The sequence below is a fragment of the Pterocles gutturalis genome, unplaced genomic scaffold (assembly GCF_000699245.1).
Source record: "Pterocles gutturalis isolate BGI_N339 unplaced genomic scaffold, ASM69924v1 scaffold3041, whole genome shotgun sequence".
Lineage (NCBI taxonomy): Eukaryota > Metazoa > Chordata > Aves > Pterocliformes > Pteroclidae > Pterocles > Pterocles gutturalis.
Window position 1 is genome coordinate 76,999 of NW_010097516.1, and position 24,789 is coordinate 101,787.

A 24,789-nucleotide genomic window follows, 5' to 3' on the forward strand; every position below is an offset into this window, starting at 1 on the left:
AATGCATTTTAACATTGTCATAATCTATATTTGCAAGAAAACTAGATGAATGTTAGAGGCGCACTCTTTATTCTGACAGTTCCCAACTTCTGACTGAGTGACTTTGCCACTCGCAAGACCTTGCTAATGCTCCTGTCTTATACACACATAAGGGATGCTTCCATTTGCTCCTAAATTAAAAGACAAATCATGAAGAAATGTTGCACTCTGTTCAAACTACAAAGACAAAGCAAAAAAAACCCCACACAAATATATGCTAGTAGAAGAGGACAATTTAATGACAGCATCTCTCATTTGCTGAGAAATAACTCTGGAGAGAGAAAGGACTGGACAACAACCAGCATTTTATTTACACAGATCATGAGACATGTCACTTGGGTGATCTGTTCTTGTCAGGCAGTACTTAATTAGAAAATTCCTAGAGAGAACTCCTGCTCCCACTAGGTGCTTATTAAAATCTAGACAAAAGGAGTTAGTAGAAAAGCCTGAGGAATGGACAGAGAACTCAGGTTACACTGGAAGGGAAGAGTCAGCTGCTGCTAGCATAGGGAGAGGCACTCAGGATGGGATGCTGGATTTTGAATGAAAAACTCTCAGTGCTGTTATTAGTGAGTATTTTTAGCATTAAAAAATCTAATTGGATATATATAAATATTTTAAGCTTGTTTAAAAGACATTTTATGGTTTGCTTACAGTAATACTCCCAAGCTTAACGTAAAACTTGCTATAAAATATTCAGCAGCCTTTTTATAACTAGTCTTAAAAACAATTTAAAGTCTTGCTGTTTTATTTTTAATTATTTTTAAGTCCATGTACTTTAGTCCTCAGATAAAGGGAACAGGCATTTCCAATTGTAATTGAAATTTTATTCTGAATTATTTTCAGAGGCTTTGGTGAACTGCCTATGGGGGCAGAGAAAGGAATTTCCTCAGCTCCTAACTCCCTCCATTTCTGGAATTCTTTAATTTCAGCTTTTATTGCCTTTTTAGAAACCAGGCTAAGCCCTGTGTTTAAGATCAAGTTTACCATCACACAGTAAATGTCATCTATATCCTCTATGAGGGATGTGGGGATAGGACTGTAATCCTGCATTTGCTAAAAGACAGCCTCATTCTAGCAGGCATTTGTGACTTCTATCATCTGTGATCAAGAGCTTCATTGCACCCTGATTTTGTAGTATCTCTCAGATACTTTTAAAACTATAACCGTAACCAGTTGTATATGTATTAAAAATACTGTACGTGTCTAAACTGTAGCCTGTCTGCTTTGTAGTTGGTGTGGCTGGGACTGAATTTCTATTTGTTTATTGATACGTTCCACTGGTATGAAGACGAAGATGCTTACATTTATACACGGATTATGCTGGGAGTAAGTACAAGTTTGATTGTTAAAGGGCTCCACAAGAAGAATGTATGCATAGTCTGATTTTATTTACATCCTTCATAATAATATTTTTCATGCTTCAACAATAATTTTCCCATATAACAGTATTATGTTGATATAGTATTTTCTTTCTTTTGCTCTTCCTATATCAAGCTTGTAATTTAATTTCTTTATACTGTTATATGTACAGTCAACCCTGGCTTGGGCAAGAGCTTCTGCAACGTGCCTTAATTTTAACTGCATGCTAATCCTGTTACCAGTCAGTAGAAACCTTATTTCATTCTTGAGAGGAGCAAGCATTGTAAGTATCATTTCTCAAATAGCCATATTATCCTCCCTTTTTTATTTCCGTAGTTCAGCAGTATTATCCACATCAAACATTTTCCAAGGAATTTTAATTTTTGATAGAGAAGCCTGTACACTACTGACTAGTTATTACCATTTAAATTGTCAGTATTCATGACTGAAGAGAAACAAATGGCTTGTTTAACACAGTGCTCTAAATGCAACACTGATTTTGGCAGCCACTGCATAGCATGGTGTCATGAAGTGAAAAGTGAAGAGCTACAAAAAGGGGACGTAATAATGCAACTCAGCCAAATGGAGAAAATGCGTACCCATCACATGTATCCTGTGTAGCTGCAAAGTGAAAATTGGAGAGAGAAAATGTACGGATAGATAAAAGTGTCATAAGGAAAATAAGGAACATGTTTAAACTCTTCTGTCTGAGTGGCCACCATTCCGGTCTTCCCTTCTTTCAAACAGATGTTTTTGTAATGGAGTGGTCATCTGCTCAGAGGCATTTGCATTAACCTTGGCATCATGCATAGGAAGTACTTAAGGCTTTAGCTCTACTAGCTATAGCTTCAACATGCAGTGAATGATTTACAATCACAGCAACTCCAATAGCACATTTGGTTACAAAATCACAGATCACTTCATGACTCCAAGAACAACAAGGATCTAGAAATTGTAACATTAATTTATTTTATTGTAAACTGGTTCTTATTTCAGTTCTGCTTTTTTTTTTTTTCTTCTCCTTCAGTCAGAATACTGTTACATTTACAGCAGTCTTTAGGCTGGGAATCAACACTGTTTTATAATTGTTTGAGTCCAGGGGCTGAGAATTTAAGAAAAAAAAAGATCTCATTGGGCTTCTGAACCAGTTTGTGAATTAAGATAAAGTATTTGCATGCCCATTTAGATGCTGAGTAAGAACTTAAAGAATTGGAACTCTTCTGGCAGATAATCAATATGTCACTCTTCTGGACAATAATCTGCTCTTGAGGAGCATGGTACAGAGCAACTTGACTGGCTCCAGCCTGGTCAGCACAGGGCTGGATCCAGTGACTCTCCAAGGAGGTGCTGTGTCTTGGCATTGCACCTCACGGTGCCCCAGATTTTTGGAAGATTTATTAGCTGGAAAACAACATGGATAGATGCCAGGGTCTTTGGCATGGCACTGTGCCAGGTCAAGTGAGCAATCCAGACACCCACAACACCATTCAGAGCCTGAATGAAGTCTGTGAGGGCTGTCTGGGTTCCAGCAGAGCGTGTTAGTTTTGGCAGATCGCCGCCCATCCCAGCCCCAGGCTGGCTCTGCATAGAGGCACCCGGCTGGCTGTCATCACACCAGCATCCAGCACTTCCAATAATGGGAAGACAGCTCAGTAACATGTAAGCGTGCAGCCACCTGAGGTCTAGACAGTCTCACCCTCCTGGGGTTTGCATTTCGTGAAAACAGCGAAAATGTTTTCATTGCGAGCTGGCTTTGCCAGCAGTTCAGCTGTGTTCGTGCAGCTAAACCTGAGCTTGCAAAGCTGTGGTGGCCCAGCCTGGTGTCCTTATATCAGCAAATGGGTTAATCACCAGCCCAGATAAACCACTCACAAATCACAGCTAAATGTAGCAGAGTTTTATCAAATCTGTTTTTGAGCCCCTACATAAGCTGAATAGCTTAAGAAATCCTGGAGTTTTACTATGCTGAAAACAGTTACTTGAGCCCCAACGTTAAGGCTAACTCAAAACTTCCACTTAATTCCTTCAACATATTATTTTTTAAATGTACTGAACTCCTCTCTTCTCATCTCCAAAATGTGAGTTGTAAATAGTAATAGGAATGGTATAAAACAAGTTCTGCTTTTTCACCAAGTGCTGTGGAGGAGCACTGAGGAGACAGCTTGAAAAAAACATTGCATTTCACAAGATGATTGCCTATGGAATAGCTGTAAATGCAAGTAAGTTTTATTTTCTATTTTTCTTCTTTGCCTTTGAACTGTTTTGAATTTCACAGTGATTCTGCTTAATACTGTAATCCCCATCAGCTCTGAGACGTGCTATTTTAGTGCAATCATTTGGTGACTGCAGCATTAAAACACATGTAGGAGTCCCATGTGATTAACCATTTGTAACCTTTTTTGCTTGAGAAATGTTTGACTGTTAAGTCCATAAACTTTCAATCTGGATAGTAACTACTAGTTGCCATTTAGTTAATGTGACCAACTTGTGTGCTCTTAACATTTAGTGTAAATACCTTTCATTAAATCCCTGAGAGTAGATGTTTGGGGAGATGACATAGAATAATGATTTGAGTTCCTAAGGAGATGGTGTTTACAAGTCACACCGCTCATCTGTCCACTGCTACATCTTCTTCAATAATTTTTCAACCAGGTAATAAATCTAATCTGAATTTGAGATAAGCAGCTGTCTCAAAAACATTAAATTCCTAATTGTTTGGGTTTTGGGTTTTTTTCTGACAGGTGATGGGTAATGGCCCCCTTGAGGGAAATACTGCATTTTGAGATCAAAAGTTATTTGTTCTGCTGGTCCTAGTGACTTTCTGAGCTACAGGTGTTTGTTCACCTGGTTAGGAAGAAGACATGGCACCTTCCTGTTCCCCAAGTAGTTAAAGGACCTGGAGAAGACTAAGCTTGTAGGAATTTGGAGGACATGAGGGGAAGAGGAGATAACATGGGGAAGAGGGATGTGCAGAGAAGGAAGAACAAAAGGCAATATGAGGAAGGACTTAAGCACATAGAGATGGAGAGGTATCTGGGGCAGATAGTTCTCTTAGAAAACGCAAAGGAGACACAGGAGTTAATCACGGTTATTTGCAAGCATAAGACATTGCAGGGTAACAGTTCTACCCCCAGGCTGGCAGGGTGGATCCTGGTCCCAATATTTTCTTTAGTCTACATGAGGCAGCTGCTTTTGCGTGTGTAGACTGTTAATGTCACCGTGCAGTGAGACAAGAACATGAAGCCAGGATTGACATCAGGAATCAATAGCTAAAATTTGTCCTTTGTATGTATTAATAAAGAACTCAGAGGGGAAGGCTGAGGGATGAGAACATGCATCTTATAGTGTGTTATGATGATTTACTTAGCTGTCATGTCCATTCATCTATCAGACTTCAGTTTCAGCATAGAGCAGATTCCTACAGAATGCAACATTGCTTCTTTAATTAACAAATCAACCTAGGAATGTAAATTAACCAACTTCTACTTGGTGTATAATTTGTCATGCTCCAAAAAAGAAAACAAAACTGCACAGTCAAACCTTTTATGTTTTTGGTTTTTACATTCATATAAAAATATTTGCTAGTGCGTTAAGGTGGACAGTTTGGGAAATGCAAGTCTATCAGAAAAGCGATTACTTTATGGCTTCAGTAATTCCGAGGAAAAAGACACAGGAGCTGATGTGAAATGACAGTAAGCACCATTATTTAATTCTGTCACTCTCTAGGGAGAAAATGAGAGTTCATTGTTTGGTTGTTATTTGGGTTGGTTTTTTTTCCAGAATCTGAAACGGACAAATAGTTGATGAGATATTTGAGGAAGAAAACAAAATGCAGGGAAGTCTAATGAACAAAACCCAACAACCCAACCCAACTCATGCTTCCCTAACATACAAGTGAGAAACAACTATCTCACTTGGGAAAACACTAAATCACTATGGTCACACTCTGGTAAAGAATGGACAGAAACTCTGTTGCCTGAAATTAAAATTCAAATTAATTAAAAAAAACACAATCTACAGCACATACAGTAACAGAAATGCAACATTTCAGAGTAAAGAGGTACCCACAAGCATATTGAGTCCCTTTTTATAAAAACTAACAGTGTTAAAATTATGTGTAAATAGATGCCATTTTTTTCTCAACTGACACATTATCTGTCCAAGTACTACCTATATTGTCTTTTGTTACACAAAAGCATAGTCAACCCCTATTAGTCTATTGCAATTTAGTAATTCTTAGTTAAATGAATGTTCTCCCGTATGATCAATAGCCTCAATGTGGCAGCAAGAAGTTAAACCCATTTCCAGATCAGATCAGTAAGCTTAGCCTCACAATATAAAATGCTAGTCTCCTTTATTATTAAAGAAACATGTATTCATATCAGCTTGCCAGGTGGTGTTATTCCAGCATATTTATTTAATAGCGTGCTAAAAATAGTCAGTGCAACATTAGTATTGTCTGGCTTCTAACAGGCAGCCAGCTCAGCTGAGGTGCGCATGGCCTTGGAAAAAGTATATCTGTACCTTTAATTTTTCATCAGCTCTAATACAAATTCAAGAGCAGGCTTTAATTGGTCAGGTCATAAAGGGATATAATTAGACACTAGTGGAAGAGGGAAGCTGGAGGAAAGAGAGAGAGTAAACAATGCTATCTATAATCAAGGGCATCATTGAAAATTCAGTAAAGGGAATTCTGCTTAGTTTGGCTTCCTGCATTCTGCATGCCTGTCTGCGATAAGAGCTGTCTGGGAGTTATTCATCCACTAATAAATCTTCCTTATAGACCCGTAACTCTGCTAGAATAAAATCATAGTTTCATGCACTCTCAGTTTGATCAGTGCAAATCATTCTACACTTTCTAATGCAAAAGAGACTTTTCACTTGAGAGGCAGTTGTCTGAAACCTAAAGATATCTACAATAGATAGTAAATAACATTTTGTACAACTTCTCCTTCTTACTGTACTGTTCTTACCCCCTTAACAAGATACATTCATTCATTTTCTGAAGTGGGGGGTGTTGGGGGAATATATATATATTTTTTTTACTTTGGCATATGGTGCAGATTTTGAAGAACAAATTGCTTCTTGTGTTGTTTTGCTGTTTGTAGAAAGGTTATATAGATATATTGGTCCAACAGTCTTTGAATTATGACATGACTAAAGCTGAAGCAATTAAGGGGAAGTAGGAGAGGGACAGTGAGATTCTTTGTAGTTAGGCTGATTGAAATGTAGGTTCCTGCTCCTTAAAAATTCCTTTTGTGCAATTTTCTTTAAAAACATGCAAAATGCAGACAGAAGTATAGTGATGCTAGGTGTGTTTGGCTTCTGACAAGCACTGAAAAATCTATATCTAAAAATACTATAAAACCTTTCAATTTTCAACACGTTTTGGTAGTGGTAGCTATGTGAAGGGCTTTGGGATTTGAGTAACATTTTTGTGTAAATAAGGAAGTTTTCAGGGAAGCAGATGCTTATCTTCAAAAGAGGCTTAGCTGATATCTCAGTGTTGTACTTCCAGAAATTACAGAAAATCAAATTTCCATTAAACTACATTCTTTTTCAGTCAGATTGTTTAAATCCAGAGTTATTGCAAGTGCTAGGAAGGAAACTACATTAAATGAAAGATTATAAGCTCCCAGCTAGGATAAAAACCGGTCCAAGTCATGTTCTTCTTTGATGTTTATAGCCATTCTAAAACAAAACAAAAAAAACCCCACAATGCAATTTTGTGTGTGGTCACTATTGTAATTTTTACATAAACTCACTATCTTAGTCTACAAAGGCAGCATTGAAGCTGCCACAAGAAATGGCACAAGGCAGTGGGTGGCAAAGGAACCCAGGCTTGATCAGAGGCAGAAGCCCCAGCGCTTCGGTCAGCTGCTTGCAAAGCCATTCTTCACTGTGGGCAGAAAGGCCAGGATTTGACCCTTTGATTTTATCATGATGGGTTGGTTAACCAAAACATTTAACTGCTAGCAACAAGCTACAATCTGATTATTATCCTGTACAGGCATACAGAAAAAGAGAGAGTGAAATCTTGTCCTCAATAAACACATGCAATTTCTGTTTAGTTCAATGAGAGTTGTGCATGCTTCAGTGAAGGCACAATTGCCTGAATAAGACTAGCTAAATTGACCAGACTTTCAAGATAATTTAATTACATCTCTTTGTATTTAAGAATATGTACAGTAAACACCATGCTCTAATAGCAACCCTTTTCCTCCCTCCCAATAAAATCTTTAATTTGATCTCAGAGGTGGACTAGATAGAACATCTTTGGGTCAAATACAAATTAATGTATGTTAAGTGCTTCAGAGATTCCAGATGTTGTTAAAAAAAAAACAGTCAAAATCCTTCAGTCTTCATGCACAGTCATAAAAAAGAACTCTGTTTAAAAGATTTCATGATTTATTCTACACTTTATATTTGGTCATGCAGAATGAGGAAAAAATTGAACTGAAAATTCTGAGATGTAGTACCTTAAACTTTTCCCTCGTGGTTAACTTACCTAAGTGGTGCAGTGAAAAAAAACCCAACTGCCATAAACTCAGATTTCAGAAATCTGCATATTAATTTTGGAATTGCTAAGTAAATGTCATACACTGCAGATGCAAAGGATCTTCAGGAAATGCACTTTAAGGATGTAAAATACTTTAGCTAATGGCAACATATCCAGTGCCAGACTTTTTAGTCTGCTACAACTATTGTACATTAAATGAACCACACTGAAAATGGAATTAGATCTTTGCATTAGTCTTACCATCCAGCTATAATTCACTTTCAGATTGCATCATTTTTTCCTAGCAGCACACAAAAAATCATCAGAAGTATTAATCTAATAACACTCTAGGCAATATTAAAGATCATGGGAGACTCAGGTAAATAACATACTCAGTACATCATTAGTTTGAATGTTAATATTTTGCAGTGTATCATTGTACTCTGTATGTTAACAGCTACCGCATAATAGCTTGCAGAAAAGACCTCTTCTGTTCATTCTGGAAATCTTCTATACTTGTAATATCCGCTACCTGTTAGATGAATGCTGGAGGGAATGTCACCCAGAAGGGAATATGGAGTAAATCCCAAAGAAAAGGGTATGACAGTGTTCCCATGGACAGTAACACAGTAAAGCAGAACAATATGCCAATGGACAAAATGGTGTCCTCCAGAAAAATCTTACTAAATTAAGTTGCAGAAAGTGGATCTCTTCTTCCAGAGAAAAGTTGCAACATGATTACCCTTCATTAAACCTTAGGCTCAAGACCAGCTTGGAAAGCTATGTCCACTCAACCCACAGTTTTCTTCTCTTTAAGACTGTAAATACTGTTAGGAAATGTGAACCTCTGTCTGGAAGAAACTACCACCCCATTTCATTCTCAACACTCTGCATATACCAGACAGCTCTAGGTTTCCTGTCACTGCTGACATGATGAGAATTTGTACAAATCATGTAGAATCCTACACTTTGAGGAAAGTGCAAGATTCCATAGCCTCCTAAACAACAGAAATGTCATCATTTCACATGAAGATTTCGCAATCTGCAGTATCACCTTTTTTAAAATCTATGTGTTTTGAAGTTGAAAGAGAGGAATTGTGCTATGCTTTGAACACAGGTTCGAACCTCCTCCTCTAGTCAATGTTGCTATTTTAAGTGAGCAAGGATAGTCCAAAACCTGCAGTTTATATGCTTCAGGGAACCCTTGGTAAAACAATGCTATGGATCACAACTGTGTGAAACTCATGTGGTCCCAAGGCTATGGTGACTATTACATCATATTGGAGTTATAAAGAGCACCCTGCAGGTATAGAGCACAAGAGGCCCAAGTAGCATTACTGGTTGCACTAGTAATCACTAGCAGATGGCAACATACAACTGCTTAGTAGAAGTACACTCAGAGATTCATTGTCAGGGCTTCCCATCCTTTGAAAGTTTTCTCTCCTTTTTCCCTTAGTCTGGTAACACACTACATGCAGCATGTAACTACACCACCTACCTCAGCCAGCAGCCCTTTACCCCACACTCCTATCCTCCAAGTGAGGTCTTTCAGATGTCAGAGAAACCAGGTCCTCATCAAGCAATGACTTGGTCCCTTTCCAGCTGGATCTGATAACATTCTTAACAGGCCAAACATCTGTTCTGAAAGGAGCCCTTGTAGGAACAGTTCCCCCTCTTTACCCTGAGCCCTTAAAAGTGCTGTTACACTTAAATACATACACAGTGTTTATATACTGCTTATGCATCAGTTGTATGCCAGGGAACAGATTGCCACAGCCACCACACAGCTGCCACCTAAACCCTGCAGCTCAGAGCCTCTTGGGCTTTCGGGTTTTGACAGTCTGAATCCACACGTCTCACTCACTGCTTGTGCTCTTGTACAACCCTCCTTTCAGCATCCCAGTGCTGCCGAGGTGCTGGGAGCACCCTCTCACGTGCAAGCTCCGGGGAGTGTCTCTCGCCTGACACTGGCCAGGTTGTTTCACAGGCAGCACCTAATCCATAACAACGTATGCAGGACATGCCAGGTCACTGAGTCCAATACCCTCTAACGCTCACAGTCACATCATATACACTATTTCATAAAATGACCAACCTTCATCTGAAAGCTGCTTAGATTGCTTGATCCCATTATCCCGTTTATTGAAAGGTTATTTTAGAGTCTCATTCCTCTGATGGCTTGAATCTGTCTTCTAATTTCCAGGCTCATTTTATCTCTGTGCAGTTCATATCCATTTGGATTCAGTCTCTTCTGCTGAAGCTATTCCAGCTTGTATAAATAATTTATTATTCACTGGGCCAAAGACTCACAAAAAAAGGGAGCTTGATTTTGCAGTTTGGGTGCTCAGGATGTTCACTTGGGATGCCTGTGTCAATGAATATTTGATTATTTTTATTAAGGGCTTTGTCAGGAGACAGCTCACAGGAGAATAACCAGTCAGCCCAGTGACTAGGACATGTGATTTAGTTTAAAGCTCTACTTTAAATTTAATGTAACCAGGATTTTAAAACAGGTCTTTCATCTCCCAGTGACCACCTACACATGTGGCAATGAGGTGAAGCAGGTGTTAGGGAGTGGCAAGGGGGGAAGTCCCTAAGCTAACATTATGTTTTGACTGAAGTGCAAGTTGACAGTCAACCAACCACATCTACTGCTCTAGAAGGATCACCTCAGACGAACAGAATGAAAATAACCTCTATCCAGCCCAGAGACATGGGCTAACCTACTGCTGGGGGGGAAGAGTGCCATCTTCTACCTTTTTTGCATTAGATGCTTTAAGCACTTCCATGACCAGCATCCTGCCTTAACTCATATTCCCATGCCCGCAGCTCTCCCCAGGCACTGCAGAGGAGCAGCTGGAGTCCAACATGTGGAGTGAGGGTGCTCACTAAGTGGATAGGCACCTAAAAGACCTGGCAATAGCCAAGTCCTTATGCATTTAATCCTGTGTTTTCATGTGCAATTACACAGTGACTAGCACAGACATTACTTTTGTGCAAATAGTTACAATTTTTAAAAGGCAAAAAATAAAAAAGAAATAAGAAGAAAGAAGAAAGAAGGAATAAGAAAGAAAAAAGGAAGAAAAGAGAAAAGACAAAATAAAAAGAAAAAAAACCAAGAAAAAAGATGAAGGAAAAAATCTTTTGAGAGAATATTGTTCAGGGAAGTAGATCATATTTGGTTTGCTACAAATATTGCCTTTTAGAAAGGTTTTTTAAATGATCAGGTACAGTAACAAATAAACACTGAAGGAGAGATGATAATGGGAAGCTAATTATAAAAACTAGAAATAGATATCCTAATAGCTCTACGGTAAACATATAATTGTTTCTCATTGTAATTTTTTCATTCTTTGGTATTTAATATTTTGCATTAATTACTACTTTATTGTAATGGATTTTAGAATCTCTCATATTGAAACTGAAACTCTGCATCTAGCACAATTACAACTTCATTTTAGCCAATAACAAAATACTTCCTTTTTTCTTCTTTTGAAATCATCATCTTTCCACTCAGGAAAACAATTACAGGGGAGTTCTTACTTCAGTCTAAGGCATTTTTCTAAACTGACCATTTCATATACCTCTTGGGAGCAGGCCAGAAGCAGATGTGATATATGATGCTCAGGGCAAACCAAATCTAACACTGTGATTCAGACTTCTCCCTTAAAGTCATAGCTCCTGTGGCTTCCCCAGGTTCCACTTGCATAAAGTAATGCTATAGCTATTTGTTAATAGGTGACAGATTTTGAATGCATCTCTTAAATATCCCAGGTGCAAGCTGCAAACTGGTCTATACCTTAAACAGACAACTTAGGGTCCTGCATAGCAATCTTAGACCATGGCACATCCTAGTATATTAATAAAAAAAACAGGGATTTTAATCAGTCTACCTCATCATTTCAAACAAGCTACAATTAGAGGTGAACACCTTTATATCATCTCTCAAGAGGTCCTCCTCTGATGGCACTGAAGAGCACAGGGTACTTGACTGTAAACATGGGAAGTGTCCCTGGAGCTGTTCCTCTCCTCTCCAGTGTGAAACAGTTGCTTCATATTAGACACATACTTGATAAAATTTTCCTTTTATTGTCAGCTTGACCCATGCAAAGCTCTCATTTTATGCCCAAGCTTTTCAAACAGTTTGTAGTGTGCTTAATGAAGTTCCCTCTGGCACTGTGGACACATACAAGTGTGTCTGTAATTTCACACCACTCTTCCTCTCCTGCAGCCATCCATATTGTTGCCCACTTGATCAACATTGAGCGGTATCATGCCAGCCAGTCGAAGGAAGCTGGGGAGTTACGGAATAAACTTTCTGGCCTTGGCAAGAGCCCAAATGAAAGCTACTTGAACCCAATCAGAACCTATGAAACGGTAAGATGTCACTTTTTGGTTTTCCTCACGTAAAAAGTTTTCCTGTGTGTATTCCATTGTCGGTAAAACTGTATTTCAAAGCCTTTTAACCAGAGCGAGAAGGTGCTGCTAAAGGTTAACCTCAATTTCGGCTGAAAACACTTACTCAGAGCTGCAATTTTCAGGTTACTAAGCTCAAAGAAATGTCTACAGTATTTTAATTGGTTTGTCAGGAGACAGCTTAGATGGGGATAAGGAGTATTGTGAATAGTAGACAATGAAATGAACCTGCAAAGAATTTTTAAAAACTAAACTAAACTATCAATATATGGAACAAACACAACGTCATTCTATAAAGAATAAAAAACCAGTATCACATACCAACTTTTATTTCACAGTTGCTATTTGCCTCTCCCCATGGTTGCACAGGATCTTCCCAATCTGGGGGTTGATTCTGCCCCATTCCATGTCGAGTGTGGCTGCCCAGGGAAGAGCAAGGGCAAAACCACCCGGAGGATTGCTGCGTACATGAGGCAGTGTACCGGGAAGCTAGTGCTGCTGTGTGCTCTTCACAGACAAGCAGGACTATGCCCACCTCAGCCCTGCAAATAAATGGTTCTGTTTGCTTGGGGGAAGAAAAGTGATTGTATCTTCTGTCCACTTCCTTGGCTATCTCAAAACAGCATGGGTAGAGAAGTTATTCTTTATAATACTCATAAAGAAAAACAGATCCTTTCTGCAATGTGTGCACATAAAACATGCAAAAATTAATCCACTTTTTCCCTTATTCCATCACACTATACATCACATGGTTGTTATTTGTTTGCTTATGTATACTGTTGTATAGTCTTTTATACTCCAGGATTGAAATGGCCCTGGTAAGACTCCCACACATAGAGTTTCTGCCCTTTAGAAAGTTCCCACTCAGCCAGCATGCAATAAAGGCTGCATGTACATGGTGTGGGGCTCTTTCAGTCAGTGATGTGCTCCACTGAAACAAGAAACAAAGTGAGAAAATGGCTGGACAACTATCATCAGGATTTGACAGTACAAAAGTTAAAAGGCATTTTGTCCTGTTTTTTTCTCAGTTCTTTCCCAGTTTAGATAATGTGATTTCTTCTTTCAAAACAAAGAAGCAAACAATTCTCAAGTTTGAATAACATGAAACAAATGAATGGTCTCAATGGTGTGAACAGAATGTTAGCGGTCACAGAGTGGTTAGGTTTATCAGAACAAGGAGAGCAAGCGCATGGACTAAGCTGCCCAATATTTCTGTACACCTGGCGTCCACTCTCACCGCACGCACATGAGATGTTCCTCAAGAACAGAACAGAGCTCACAGTTCTGAATGTGAACCTAGCACCTTTCAGCATGTATTTTTTTTCTCCACTAAGCCTTCCCATGGTGATACAATTGTGAGATAGGCCTCTAATTAACATTAAGATCCTAAATACCTAAATACCCTTGAGGAGGAAGGCTAGCATTTTCTGAGATCCTTTCCCAGATTTCTCACAGTAGTATGCCCCACAATTACTAGCCTAGATTTTATTCTAGCCTCTAATATTTATATTTCTTTTATTACCCATTTGTGTCTCAGTAGTTACACTCAGAATTAATAAATTATGAAGGAAAGCAAATAAAAGATTGCTTCTAACTTCAGAGAAGAAAGTTCTCAGAGCAACAGTTCAGGCTTTCTTTTCAGTTTCATCCTACCCCTGTAGTAACAATGCACTAAGTGTCTTTGACATTTTTCCTTGTTTCATCTCAACATTCAAACTAGCCACTGTAGAGGAAACGTTCCAAATATCACCTAGGTCAATCCTGTTAATATGTAATAGGATCTGAACACACTCTTCACAGGCACCAATTTGAAAATGTACTGTGTGCTGTCAAGTGTGAACATTTGAAAGAATGATTTCACTGTAAAAACTGACTGTAAAGATGGCATGGAGGAATTTTATAACCTCTAGGATTTCCATATCAAATGAGTGGACTTTACAAGTACAATAAATGGGGTATTTTTCTCCTAGCATTTTTTTTCTCCTGCAGAACCAACTCAGGATCCAGAAGGCATGCTGAGCTCCTTCATTCCTGTGCATCAGCACCAGGAAAACAGATATATATGCTTTGCAGGCCAAATGAGGATTTCATTTACACTCTGCTGGCATATTTAGCTTGAGTCTCGTCTTGTGTGTGAGATTTTTACTGCTGTTCTTCACAATTTGCACTTTATAACTGAGATCAGCATCTAACTGTTGTGTTCAAAATACATCTTAATTCCCACTTCAGTTTATTTTGGTGGGTTTAGACAGATGTAACAGACCTGTGCTGATGTCTGTGAGTTATGAACGAGAAGGAACATCTTCTAGCCCAGCATATTAGTGTTTGATCACTGACAAGCATAAAAATGTAAGTGTAATTATGTCTTTTAAAAAAATAAATCCAAGTATTATCCATTGTATCTTCAGGTAAATGTAAGGAACAGCTAAATGTGATATGCTGTTTAGGTAAATGAGAGCATGCCATTTCTGTATACCATTTCAGGGCTACTAAAACCCCACAAACTCTGAAATAAAATAAGCACAAGAGAGCACCACACCTTTACGGCTGCAGGTGTCTTAGCAGCTCACTTTATCACCCTCTCATGAATAAGCCGGCTTCTAGTGCTGTTTTGCTTATTACATCTCTAGGTTTAATCTTCTCACTTCTCTAAACACTTTCCCTTTTTTCTGAGACACTTTTACATAAGCAAAATAGATAAAAGTACTAATGAGACTGTCTAATTTCCTCCTTTCAATTCCTGAAACAAGTGAGTGGCAGCAAACATTTACACATCTGTCTGGGATAAGCCTGAGTAGAACTAGAGCAGAGGGATGTTTTTCCACGCTCTTCTGTGCTAAAATGGAGGTTTGCCTTACCTCCATGTCTTGTTCTGGTTTTGTTCCTATGCTGAAAATATATCTTAGATTTTGGCTTCATATGCAATAGCAGCAACAGTAACAATTGTAACAGTAACAGAAGCAGTAATAAAAATAACAATTATAACAACAATAACTACTAATACTAATAATGTATTCTTATTCTAGAACACAACAGGAGAGGTACTAACCACCACAGCTGGAATAACTGGAGTTGTCGTAACTGTGGCTCTAATTCTGATCATGACTTCATCCACTGAGCTCATCAGAAGGTCGTGCTACGAGGTGTTCTGGTATACCCACCACCTCTTTGTGGTTTTCTTCATTGGTTTAATAATCCATGGTATGGGGTAAGTGTCTGCATAAACTACATAGGGTATATGTACACAGTTTAAGATTAAACATGATTCAAATCTATAATCCTGTATTATTCTATTAACAAATGCTGGGATCTTTGCTTGGAGATAGATTGCAAAATGAGAGTATTTTGAAACTAAAACACACCACTTTTCTGAGGACTAAAAAGTGTGTTTTAGTTCTTTTAACCACTCCTCTACCATCTTACAACCTGCATTTTATCAATCCATCAGTCCAAATAAATTTTCATCCCTGGGAACTGGGGGCATTTCAGGTCAGGAATCAAACCTTTGTGGGTTCAAATTAATAAAGGATAGACCTTATGCTTATAGCTCTTATAAGGCATATTGCAAGAGAGCTTGTAGAAGCTTGACAAGCTTTCAGCATGTCAGCTACCCTATGGTGGATGGCCCTGTGCCTATTCTCCTCTGCATCCACAAATGTAAAGTGGTTTTGACCTTCTTTCTCTGTGGGGAAAAGAACCACAAATTTCCTCATCATAGAGAAATCCTGTGCAGTAGCAGTAAGCACTATATTACAAACCAGGTTTAAGTGACTACAGTAACAAACAACTCAAGTTTATGACTAGCCTGGTCAGGTGGCTTTTACGGAGGGGGATGGCTGCCAGGTTGCTGATTGTCTCCCTGTTCCTCGGCACAAGAGGAAGGTCCATCCTCTTGGTACAGAGCTCCGGTTCTCACACTGGGGGACAGTAGAGTTGGGGGAGCCTCTCTGAGAAGCTCAGGGGCTGATAAATCCCCTATCGATGCAGAATGAGAGCATAGAAGGTGCCTAGTGATGAAAACATTTCCCTCTTCCGTTCCCAGCTCCATTGACATCTTCTGCTTCTTCTCCCTCATGTGCTTTCCCCCACTTCCTTTTCTCATTTCTTTGCAATAGTGTCAATGTGAATCTACAGTGGTGCATCAACATTCATATTTTAATTCAGACAGGGAGTGCAGTTTTGAGGTAAATCTCATGGTTCTCCTCCCCTCCTGGGTTTAGCTCATACCACGGCACCATCCCTGGACTGCATAACACACAGTTTTGGGATGAAACTGCACAGACAGGAATGCAACTCTGTGTGCCGAGCACTAACAAGTGATCCATTCACAGCCCCAAACCAGGCCTAGTCCGAAGCCCTAGACGGCCCGCAAACGTGTTCAGTGCAAGGCCTCCAACAAAGACTGCTTTGCTGAGTAGATCTCTTCCTGCTGACTATCTAGCCAACACATGGCCTCAAGCTGTAGTAAAGCTTTTCAGATCTAAGGACAGAGTCACCTGGTGCTATCATAGCACACTTTTCATGTCTGTTTCGTAAAACATTTGGATGATATTGCCCACCACTACCGTACGTACAGACTGCTACTCTTCGACACAGAGGCGCTTGCCAGCCCGCAGCGGTGTGTGCGTGTGCCTGTTCTCCGGAGGTACACGGTGTCACCGTGGGGCAGGGAACAGGCCAGTACCATGTTTTGTGGTGTGTCATTTTTCTCACCTCTTTCCTTGTGATTTGAGAGCTGCCACATTCATTCTGGCTTTGAGTGTGCCTGAAATTGGCCCAATTAATTAGTCCCAAGTTTCAGAGGCACAGCTGCAAACAAATGCTGCAAACTGTTTCCTGGCCTGATTAACATGGCCCCCTTCCCCTCTCTCTCTGGCAAATATTTAGAATCCAATTTCAAACAATTGTAATGAACCCTTTAAACCTTCAACTTTGTAAGCTCCCTCTGCCTCTCCAGCTGATCAACACGCCTCAGCAAGAGACTTCCCCAAAAAGGGGACCCTTACTTAACCGCCCTGTCTACAGAGTTCTGCGAGCACGCTGCTTGCTCCAGGCTGGGAACTCCCTGCTGCCCCTGCACATCCACACCACTACCCCATTGATGAAAAGGAGACAAAACACAAAGTTTCATTCACCTTTCACCTCTTTCTCCTTCCCAGGTGACTGCACAAAACTCACTGAAGCCTACCTCCATTTCTGTCTGAACTGGTGGCAGTTGATGACACTGCCACGTAGAAGAAGGCAGCACTTCTTATCTTCTTGTCTCTTGTTAGACTAGTGGACAGGACAGGCTAACACTGTAGAGCCAAAGTATGGAAGGGAAAATTCAGAGAAACAATATGAAACAAACAAGGTTTCCCCATAAAAGTCTTCCTTCTCCACCCATAATCAACACCAGCTGAAACCTATTTAAACTGAACAGTCAGGATTGATATGTTTGGGAAAATTCACATCATTAACATTCTCTGAAGTAGAAGCTAGAATTTAATATGTTTAGAGAGTACACATCTAATTATGGTCCTCCAACTTTATTTGCAGCTTTAAAAAAAGCATTTAGAAAGCAGCAAAGGAAAGAGAAGGTCTGTCACTATTACATTTTATTATTTTTCTAAACAATACCAGATGCTTACATACAGAGGAGGTTGACCTTTGAAGTGTCTGCTCCAAAGAACTTGGAAATCATTCTAATTTTGCCACAAACAGCAAAATGTACATTTTCTGTGCAAGGACTCCACTTTTTCACTGCATTGACATATACCAATAAAACAACACACTTCTTGCATTTGGTCAAAAAGTCATGGCAAAGCTAAAGGAAAGATAATTTGAACAAGAGAGCTGAAGAGGGTTGAAATGGCCAGTTCTTGAACTTTCAGTTATCTCTGAATCTGCATTCAACTACTAGTGCAAAACCTACAGACGCACAGAAACCTTGCAAAGAAGCATATCACTGATAAACATTTTTGTTTTAAGTCAGTTTGTCCGAGGTCAGACACCTCAGAGTCTGCTGCTTCACAATGTCACTTACTGTAAAGATCACTACCTGGAATGGGAGAACGCCACTCAGTGCCCTTTGCCTCGGTTTTCCGGCAACAAACCTGTGGTAAGAGTGATGTTTGTCTTCTGTTTTTAACTCAACTTCTTTCCCTGGGAGGCCAAATGTCTTGGGAAGCAGGAGGACGGAGTGTATGCTAGTGACTGGCACTTAGTGTCATGTTTAGAGAGTAGTTTCACATTTCTGTTCCATGACCTCTCCCTGTGCATTAATATAGTGATCCTGACCTCCTATATAATCAGTATAGACACATACAGATGAAGAGTGATGTACAAAATTTTGGTGTCATTAATAAGAATTTTTATTTCTGGAAGATCCTTTAGTTAGGCAGCACTGCCTTTGAAGGGCATGGGTTTCAGAACTCTATTTAAATCTGTTGTGTACACATATTTTTAATTATTCAGTATCACCAGTATCCTTGATGTGTTCATTGCACAAACATAGTCTCCAAGTGAAAACCTTATGAAGGCAGAGATACAGAAAATACAATGGAACAGTAAAGCTAGGGATGCAAATTAATATTATCATTTTAACGAACTACTTGAATAGAGACAGTCTAAATGCCAAGGGAGAGTAAGTTGGAGATAAAATTATGTCCTTGCTTTGAGGCACATACTTCATATTGTCCAGCCTTGATGTCTTAAGATTGGTAAAAAGGAGAGAATTTGAAACAATGAATTATGAAAGGGAAAGGCAAAAGGCAGGAAAAATGTCCCACGGAAGGGTGGTTTTGCTGCAACAAGATTGCAAATCCACAGGGGGTAATTAAGTAGCAGACTTGTACAGTATGTCAGATGTCTACCATCCAAACAAAATCATTTAACATTTACAGCTCAAGATTTATCTTGCTCATATGCAAGTTTTTGTTGTTTCTTCCAAAAAAATAAAACATACCAAAGGAAATCTTGAAGTAAAGGAGAAAAATTAGCATTCAGTGTCTTGTAGCTCTTCTAATGGCTGACATAGATTTTTCTTAAACTAAACTATTGTTAGCCACTATCCAGCCTGCATATTAATGAGAAAATGAATGCCTCTCTAAAAATTTCAGCTACAATGTTGCCATAAAAATCAATACATGGCTACGCACCATGAATACAGACACAACCTTGCTTCGAACAGCATGTCTTGACATTCATTATCATAAAGCTAATTGAAGAGAACTTCCACTTCTCCATGTTAAACCTATTTTGTCACACTTTCCTGCATACCCAAGGCCACACTTGCAAAGTCACACTACTTTAAATGAATTGTGATAATACCATATGGCATATAGATCATCTATAAGAACAGTGCTTTGCTGGATGGGTAATGTGCTGTGGTGTGATACCTGCTAGACACTGCAGTTAGTGCAAATTCATTCAGAGGCTAAACAGCTGTGGCAAGGCTTGCATGGCACTGGCAGGGGTAGATGCGGATGTGACTGAGCAGGGAGGGGACAGCCTTCTGCGCTGCTGGGATTGCATGAGGTGACACTGGAGCACATGCCCTGCTAGCCATGGCTCCTGGGGGAGGCTACAGTGGCGGAGCCCCTCTCTCAGTCATGCCACACCTGCTCCTCTGCTCCATATTTCAGAACGAAGGAGCCTGATCTGGCTCCCATGGAGGATGATGAAGCACTTCTGTTGCACCTGGTACATTCGGACTTTTATCCTCACAGCCTCTCCTGAGCCATCACTGCCCCATCTCAGTTCATTCTCATTACAGGGGGAAACACCACTTGGGCAAGAATACTGATGCCCTGATTAGCTGGCCAGGAGCCGTGTTGCCTAGCAGCCCATCCCTCCTGGTGGATGCCCTGTTGTCTCAACCCAGTCAAAAGATATTTTGGATTGAATGCTCCATTGCAGAGGAGTGATGGCATGCTCAAAATCTCAGCTGAGCTCTTGCAGAGGGTAGCCTGCAGCCTTAACATTCCTGTCACGTGCTTTTATTTACAGGTAGCACAAATGGAAGGGAGGAAAAACCCAGGTCTCATCATTATTGCAGCTTGATATATGCAAATATATTCAAGACGTGAGATTACCCACTGTGCAGAGACACCTGTAGCATTTGGGGACAATGGATGTGTTGAGTTTTTGCTTTAACTGAGAATCTTCTGGCTTCTGCTGGTTTTTTCCCATTATTAAATCATGCGTTTTTAAAATTTAATTTTCAAGAGTTAACCTTGGGAAATTGCCACTCCATCCTCTTAGCACTTTCTAAGGAAGCCACATAATTTTATGGCTTGCTTCTCATAAAAGATACTTTATAACCCCTGTTACCCAGCTTGTGGAGCAAAATCAATGTTTCAGCAAGTTACTCTTTGGAGATTTTAAAAGCCACATGAATACGGAGTCCTCAGTTTGCTAGAATGAGCTGTGTAATTAACAAAACTGGAAATAAAACTGTATGTCCTATGGAAAAACAAAGACTTTTTTTCTCATCATGAAGATTCAATTACATCTAATTTTCTCAGCTATCAGTGCAACTCAGTGAAATCATCAGCTAGTCTACTTGAATAGCCAAGTATCTTTGATTTTTGTAGTGATCAGTACATACGGTTAGCAAGTACAAGCACAGCAATCATCGGCGATACTTAAAGTATGACCAGCTTAGTATCCTAGATCACAAAAACACTTTTATTGATACCGAGCCAACTAATGGATTCAATGGAAATATATCCCACTCCTCTAATTTAATATTTGGGACTTAATGTTTTCTCATGCAGCACCAGAAAACTCACAGCTAACTGTAAGAGCTACTCCTATCTAACCCTTCTGAAATATTTTAGATTTGGAATAGTAAAAAAATAGTAAGGCTATGGGTAAAATCATATAAATGTATGTATCTATAAGCCTTCAGGTCCAATGACGTCTATATGTAACACCTAAATAGATTAATCCTTTTGCCTTTTAGTAGGAAAAGATTTTAAAGGACTCTTCTTGGCCAGAATACAGATAGATAATAGCACTGCTTTTGGAGTGCGTCTGTAAAGGAGTCCCATATGTCTGTTCCACAGGAAAGCCAGAACTGCTAGAGTACCAACAGAAATACTCTCTTGAGAAAGGCAAACCAAAATCACAGAAAAGAAAACAAATAATTTCGTTTTAGTCTACCTGCTGATTTAAACCAGAAATGAAAAATATTTTTCAAGAAATTAAAATAAATGTTTTTTAATATGGAACTTTCTACAGGCTTGGAAGTGGGTTATAAGTCCTATGGTGCTGTATATCTGTGAAAGAATCGTTAGATTTTGGAGATTTCGACAGGAGGTGGTCATAACCAAGGTATGTAACATAGCTTGTATGTCTGCATAAAAAAATGTTATGTCAATGACTTTTTTTATCTTTTATAGATAACTCCTTTATATTATTATCTCATTTTTCACTCCTAGCTTCAGCAGCTCTTCCATCATTACCACGGTCTCAGCCAAGCATTGATTTTAGGTTTTGCATTTATTCCAGTATAAGTCCATAAGAATATTCTGTATGGGACTAAACTTGATTGATGAAGTACCAGACTTACAAGGCTACACCATCATAACACAAACCTCTGTGCAGAGGGTCTCTCTTTTTACTGAACTGAAAACCACATTCCCCTGCAGTAAAGGGCAGTGATGTGTCTTTGCAGGACCTCTACTTCAGTAGGACATGGTTTTTACTCTCAAATCTGGAGGCTTCCATGGAGATTAATGGTTATATTATCAGTTAGCATAAATAGTCGAACCTTCATTAATATCACTATAACAATTTCTCCCAGTTGTAAATATCTCTGTGTGCTAAGGGTCTATTTAAGTCACAGCCGAGTGGATGGGGAACGCCATGACTGAAGCAGCCGAGCCTATGCGTAACAAGCCAGCGATCAGAAACATGCTCATCTTGTGTGAGGGGAAAAGCATGTCGGATAAGTCTTGCTGCTGATTTCACAGACTGGCTGTGATCTGAGAATCTCAGTATACTATGTGTGACATAAAAAACTCGCTGCTTAACTGAGATTACCTCTTAATAAAAGTACATTAGAATCGAGCTCACTGGGTTTGATTCTTCTTGCTAAATCAACAATAATGCCATACAAGTTAATTGTGTTACATGATAGTAAAACTGGAAAATAATTCCAGCCTATTTTACATAGGCTCTACTAAGATAGAAAGTTGACAAAGTGTTGAATTGTCAAGGCCTTTCCTCTGCCTCTTAAACTCACAAAAGAAGCTGCCACTCACTGTACGTGCTCTCAAGCTACTGGGCAGCAATAGCACTGCAACGTACAGTTAAGGTCAGAATCTACAAGACATTTAAAAATCACTGTGCATTCCAATTTACATTAACTTGTTAAAGTAGAAAAGATCGCAAAGTCCCTGGTAACTTAATGGAAACAGTCACTCTTCTGAAGGAAAACAAAACAGGCCCTTTTTTTATTGTTTAGGTGGTGACACATTCCTCTGGAGTGCTTGAGCTTCACATGAAGAAATGTGGCTTTAAAATGGGACCTGGTCAATACATCTTTTTACAGTGCCCATCTGTCTCACAGCTGGAGTGGCACCCTTTCACCCTCACCTCAGCTCCCGAGGAGGACTTCTTCAGTGTTCACATACGGGTCGTCGGGGATTGGACTGCAGCCCTCTTCAAGGCCTTCGGAGCAGAGGAAAAAGCTTTCAAGGAATTGTGGACATTACCAAGGTTTGAATAACAAACAAAACATTTTGAAATGTTAATTCCACATTTTAAAATAAATGTTAACGCTTTAACTTTAGTTAATTTTGTGTGTGTTCTTTATGATGCACTAGATTATAGTTCTGCATTAGATTGTAGTTCTGGATCCATAAATATGCCATTACGCCAAAAAACACACAAATAAACACAGTCATGAACTCAGGCCAACAGCTACCAAGATGATGTGATGACTAATCCAAGATTTAAAGTCCAAATCAATATCTATAGCTCTGTCACTATCATCTAAATCTCTAACATCTACGTCTACACCTAAAGATATCCATTTTGACAGACAGGTGCTTACGGATTGAATTAAAACAACACTGGAAGCTATCTGCTAGCTTTGTGCCTGTATGCTCATGCTCTGATGGCACCCATCACCTGCCATCCAAACTTCCAGCTTTTCCCTTTCAGTTACTTAGATATTTTGTGGCCCCAGTAACTTCTGCCTGAACCTTACTTCTTTCCAGCAGTCTCCTTCAACTCTGCCTCTGGTGACCAAACCCTGCTCCACTTTATAAAGATTATGGGCATTCAAATTCTATATGTGCAGCATCTTCATCCAAGCAAAAGGTTGATCCTGCATTGTTGCAAGTCAGCAGAGCTCCGCTGAAGTTAATGGGGCCACTCTAACTTTCACCAGCTAAGCATCTTTCTCTACATGTAATGCACTTAAACCACATAGCTCCTTGTAGGTATAGTGGAGATTTTCAGCAAATAGAAGAGCCCTGCACAGGATCATTTCGATTCTGGTGGAGTGTGTTGGGCCTGGGACTGAAGCGACAATTTTCCCCCTGGAAAATTGCTTTTGATGAGGAAGTCCTGGTAAAACTGAAGAGCAAAGGCACTTGTTTATCTACTTTTATATACTTCAATGGAACTTTGATGCCAAAAAAACATTCCCCTAAAAAGCTTATAGACACCACAGAGCTACAGAGGCATACTAGAAGGCGGGGGCAGAAAAGAAAGTCTGGTCTAGTATTTGCATTATATCAGTTAATAAGAATTAGAAATGAAAGCTGTGCCTTTGTCAAAGGCAAGTGGAATGAGAAGTATGTCGTTTCAGCAGAACTGGAGCAAAAATTGTCCAAAGTGATTGACAGTCAGTGTAAAGAATGAGAAAGAGAAAAAACGTTATCAAACGTTGCTGGCCACAATGCAGGCCTGAAATCAACACCACTGTCATAAAGACTCTTCTTTTTAATCTTGTTAGTGTGCCTAATGTCATCATTCAGTTGCTTTCTTGCAATATATTAAAAAACTATTTCAATAGTTAAGCCATCAATAAAGCAGAAAAACAAGTCTTTTTCACAGGTTTCAGAACCTAAAGATAAACACCAAATTGGTGACTATATTAAAAAATAACATATAGCAGAAACTGAGCAGAAGACAGAAACCATGTAGAAACTGCATGATAAGGTAAGGTTCTAAAAATAAAATATGTATATTGTAATCAATAAAGGAAGACTAAAATAAAATATATGAACCCTTATACAGGTAGAAAAGACAGTTGTGATTGGTGGTCAATTTGAGAGATAAGACCATGGAATAGACTATTCCTGTGAAAATAATCAAGCTCCATAGTATACCTCTTTGGGGTTTTGGCTCACTTAATTGCTGTTTCAGTACGTTATCCCAAAATCTAACTTCTCTTACAGTCAGGAGTACGACATAATCATGCTGATCAGCAAATGTTTAAATTCTAAAAATAATATAAGAACCTGCTAATGTTA

At 39.3% G+C, this 24,789-nt stretch overlaps 1 protein-coding gene across 1 annotated transcript in view; it reads left to right on the forward strand.

Moving 5' to 3' along the window:
- The first annotated feature begins 563 nt into the window (after window positions 1–563).
- LOC104463170 (NADPH oxidase 3-like) overlaps window positions 564–24,789 on the forward strand; it is a 39,135-nt gene continuing 14,909 nt past the window's right edge. The window contains 9 exon segments of the mRNA XM_010075427.1: window positions 564–608; window positions 1,273–1,368; window positions 1,574–1,684; window positions 3,536–3,620; window positions 12,132–12,277; window positions 15,343–15,524; window positions 18,287–18,416; window positions 21,542–21,634; window positions 22,770–23,023. Of these exon segments, the coding sequence (XP_010073729.1) occupies window positions 564–608; window positions 1,273–1,368; window positions 1,574–1,684; window positions 3,536–3,620; window positions 12,132–12,277; window positions 15,343–15,524; window positions 18,287–18,416; window positions 21,542–21,634; window positions 22,770–23,023 (1,142 nt within the window).